General features: G+C 31.8%; 1 protein-coding gene across 1 annotated transcript; it reads right to left on the minus strand.

Moving 5' to 3' along the window:
* Nucleotides 1–226: 226 nt before the first annotated feature.
* On the minus strand, nt 227–1,817 carry LOC107413969 (LOB domain-containing protein 15). The gene is made up of 3 exons (XM_016022041.4): nt 1,395–1,817; nt 867–1,122; nt 227–775 (listed from the first exon to the last, which is right to left on the minus strand). Exons 1-3 carry the CDS (start codon nt 1,406–1,408, stop codon nt 350–352), a joined length of 696 nt encoding a protein of 231 aa, XP_015877527.2. The 5' UTR covers nt 1,409–1,817; the 3' UTR covers nt 227–349.
* Between the last annotated feature and the right edge of the window lie 2,288 nt (nt 1,818–4,105).

Here is a 4,105-nt window from a genome sequence, read left to right on the forward strand (position 1 = left end):
AATATATGTATGTGGTAGTGGACCTTGAGAAAACCAGGAAAAGAAGAATACTATTTGGGAATGGAGGTGGGTGGGAATTAAATGAAAATTTGAAGAAACAAATAAGCCAACAATACGATCTAGATACAATACATATTATATATATGGATATAGACTAATTAAGGAAACTGACGAAGAAAAGCTAAAAGTAAATAAATAAATCAATAAACCCCAAGCAATTCCAATATATATAATTCAATATTAATTTATCTTCCTTATTTTATTCAACTTTAATTTGTTCATGATAAAGAAAAATGAAATGGGGGATGATCTCTCTCTTTTGTGGGGGGCACTTTTCCTAGAAATTTAATTAACCGAAGTAGGAAACATTTTCACTTGAAATGGTGTTATAGTCTGCAGCATTGGCTGGTTGGGTATACAATGAGGAAGAAGAAGAAGAAATAGGAGGAGGAGGAAGAGAAGGAGGCAGCGGCGGTGGCGGGGCTGGAGGAGGAGCGGCTACCGAAACAGCCCCGGAAGAAGATAACAAAGCCAAATGATGATGATGATGATGATGAGGAAGAGTAGAAGAAGAAGAAGGAATAATATTAGCTTCTCTATATTTGTATTTAAGAATCTCAGCCCTTACAGCATTAAGCTCAGCTTGTAGATTTTGAACTTGTTGCTGAAGAGCAGAAATTGCACCCATGCATCCGTACACCGGATCTCTTAGCCTCACGTTTGCTTCATACACAAGACTATTTGCTGCGTCAGCTCTTTGACTCTCCGGCACTTCCTGTATATGCATATACATACATAAATTTTTTTACTTTGAAATGAAAAACACCGTTTTTTTTTTTTTTTTTTTTTTCAATTTTGTTAGTTACCATTAGCATCTTTGAGACGTTGCTGGCTCCAAAGACTTTGTGAACGGAAGCAAACTTCTGGGGTTCATGGGGTGAGAAATATGGAGAAAAGGGACATTCTTGAGCACACCTTCTTCTCAAGAGCTTACAGGCTGCGCATGGTGTGATGGTGTTTAGGGTTCCTGGGGGACCCAACATGTGTCTTCTACCCATCTGAGTTGCTGCCGCAGCATCTGACTCTCTCTTTATCTTTTTTCCTATCTCATCGAATCTCTCCCTGTAATAACAAGAAGATGATTAAAAAATGAATAAATAAATAAAAGAAAGATCGGTAATTTGAATTTATAATGAGAATAATTAATTTGAGATTTTAAAATCTGTTGAAGAGTAGTAAGAGTACAAATTATAAACACTTGGTCAAAGATTTTGCACTTTTCTAATTTGATGATGGAGAAAAGTGAGGTATGCTTGTGATTTGCTTGTGTTTTGTTTTGATAGAGAAAGCAGCGAGAGAGAGAGAGAGAGAGAGATGGAATTTGTACTGCTTACCTTTCTCTGGACATTCAGGCATGCTCTCTCTGGGTTATGGAGGTGGGAGTTGCTGAGAGAGAGAGAGAGAGAGAGTTTGAAGAAGAAGAAGAAGAAAGTATAATAAAGGGCAAGAAAAAAGTGTACTTAAAAGGCAAGAAATAACAGGAAGGGAAGAAAAAAAGTGGTCCAAGTGGTTTTGTTTATTAAAGATATAGACAAAAAAGGAATATGAGAGAGAGAGAGAGAGTAAGAGAGAGAGTAAAAGAGAGTGATATAATTAGAAGACAATTGCAGTGCCAATTTTGTTTGTTTGTTTGTTGGTAATGTTTAAAAAGAATAAAGACCCTTTCTCCGCTTTATGTACGAGGAATTCAGGGAAAAATTGATAGTTTTTCCAGAGAAAGAGAATACTCAGAATTGAAGAAGATCATCAATGGAGAAGAACGATTAAACTCCAGAAGAGAAAGAGAAAGAGAAAGAGATCAGAATGAGAGTAATTATATATATATATATATATATATATGTATATATGAATTAATTAGTGCCAGCTGATCACTCGGTAGACTGCTTGCTCACGTGTGAGTCTTTTAATGTGTTTTGACTTTTTGAATCAAACATATCTGATTTCGTGTCCTTGCATGTGGTTCTTGCTTTATTCTTTCTCATTATTGTTCACCAGGGAAGGAAAAAAATAAATAAATAAAAAAAATTAAACACTACAAATGTTTCTGTTAATCACCTAAAACCAATATTAGATATCTTTAATTAAAAACTAAAATTCATACATGATCATAAGCTGCAAAGAGCTAGGCATGTTAGTTTCTTGTCAAAATCAAGAACCCACCTTGATTAAGAAGACCATATCTCGGATCTAGTTCCGAAAATGAAATTTATATAATTTATGCAATATATATATATATATAATATATGGATATTTATATATTCATTTATTTGCATCAACATTGCCGTAAGGATACCGCAATTTCTTCTTGAAGATGGCTGAAACAAAACCCAGCTTACAAAAGATACATATCCCTGCAATCAAGTACTACTCTGAGCTATCTCAAGCATTTTATTTTGATATTTTTCTCATTAAAATTTTATTAATTACCAAGCTAATTTATCAAACATGGTGGATTGATCACTTTTTCCCTCTGCCACTGATCGATCAGTAAAAATTATGAAGTCAAAATTATCAAGGAAAAAAAAAAAAAAAAACTATTCCAGTGTACTGTTTTTCTCTTTTCTTTTGCTAGATTTTATAGCTTGAGCTGTTGTTAAGCTAGTTGAGAATGTCTATGCTTATTGTTTCGCTAGAATATATTTGATATAACAAAAGAGGTTGGACTACAATTGAGAAAAAGTGGAATAACATTTTAATAGTTTAAGTTTTTAAATAACTGGTTGAACTTTTATCTTTGAGATTCTAAGTTCAAAATTTAACAATTCCTATAAAAAAAAAAATTAAAATCCAAAAATGAATCTAAAGATATCAAATCTATATGTAAAAAGAGAATGTTAATATAGAAATGTAAAAATAAACCCAAAAAAGATCGTATCTATACATAAAAAGGAATGTTAAATCCAAAATTATTTATATGTAAAGAAAAATTTTAAAGTTCTTTTTTCAACAAAATTGACCTGTATTATTTTAACTATAAGCCAATCAATTTTAAATTAGGCTTAGTTTGATTGGACTATAATTAAAATAGTTCAGTCTTATCTAATTTAATTTAAATAACAAACAAGCTCTAAAATGATATAAATGTAATAATGAATGATAGCTTGGAGAAAACAACGAGACAAAAGAAAAGCATAGCGAACGCTATTGCCACCTTAAGTTCTACGGTATGGGGTCATCAGCAGCATCACGTAATATGCCACCATTCCAAGTTTTTATTAACAAAAAAATAAAAATTAATGGTCTTAAATAAGTTGAATATTTCATAACTAGCTATTGCTGTGAGAGGTGGGTTAGATTTTGAATTTCATGAAATTCTAGACCAAATTAAGCAATAATAGGATTTATTAGAATGGAATTTACTTGAAAGGAAACTTATTACTCTCATACAAATTAAGTTACTATTATTAATCTACATCATCTATACCCCCTCAGAAAAAGACGGAGCAACCTTCAAGATGAAAGTGATTATGTTTTTGTAGGCTGTGATATAATTAGCTTTATGAGGGATAGAGTGATAGATTCAGCTGATGATGATGGTTTAATGTAGACACTCACCTACATTCTCAGAAAATGAAAGCATGATATTGATCTATCCCTCTCTGATTTAATTAAGCTGTTATTTTCAATTTTTATGTACATCCAAATTTTATTTGATCATCCTAGTCCTTCCAACTGATTATTAACTGATTAATCAAAACCTTAATTATGTCTTTCGAGGTGTGCATGAACATAAGACATAGTCGGCTTGTACATCTTCGACTATCCGAAAGCAATTTCCATTATTAGTTTAACTATTTCCTCCATTCACTTTATAGTAAAAAGGCCGATGGAGTACTTCGAATCAAATAATTAAATTAAACAAAGACCTTAATCAAGGGTTAATTACTATATATATATATATTCTTTGTTCCTAATTGTGGAATTGAAAAGCCATGAGAGACCAATATATATATATTTATATATATATATATATATATAATTTATATTATTGTTTTGTTGGATTTATGATAGATTGCGATGGGTGAGGAGTGTTACGTCAAAGTGG

Source organism: Ziziphus jujuba, chromosome 8 (assembly GCF_031755915.1).
Source record: "Ziziphus jujuba cultivar Dongzao chromosome 8, ASM3175591v1".
Classification (NCBI taxonomy): Eukaryota; Viridiplantae; Streptophyta; class Magnoliopsida; order Rosales; family Rhamnaceae; genus Ziziphus; species Ziziphus jujuba.

Coding starts and splice junctions, on each gene's coding strand:
- LOC107413969 (XM_016022041.4), bottom strand. Junction 776..866: donor ACGTCTCAAAGATGCTAATG/GTAACTAACAAA, acceptor ATGCATATACAG/GAAGTGCCGGAGAGTCAAAG.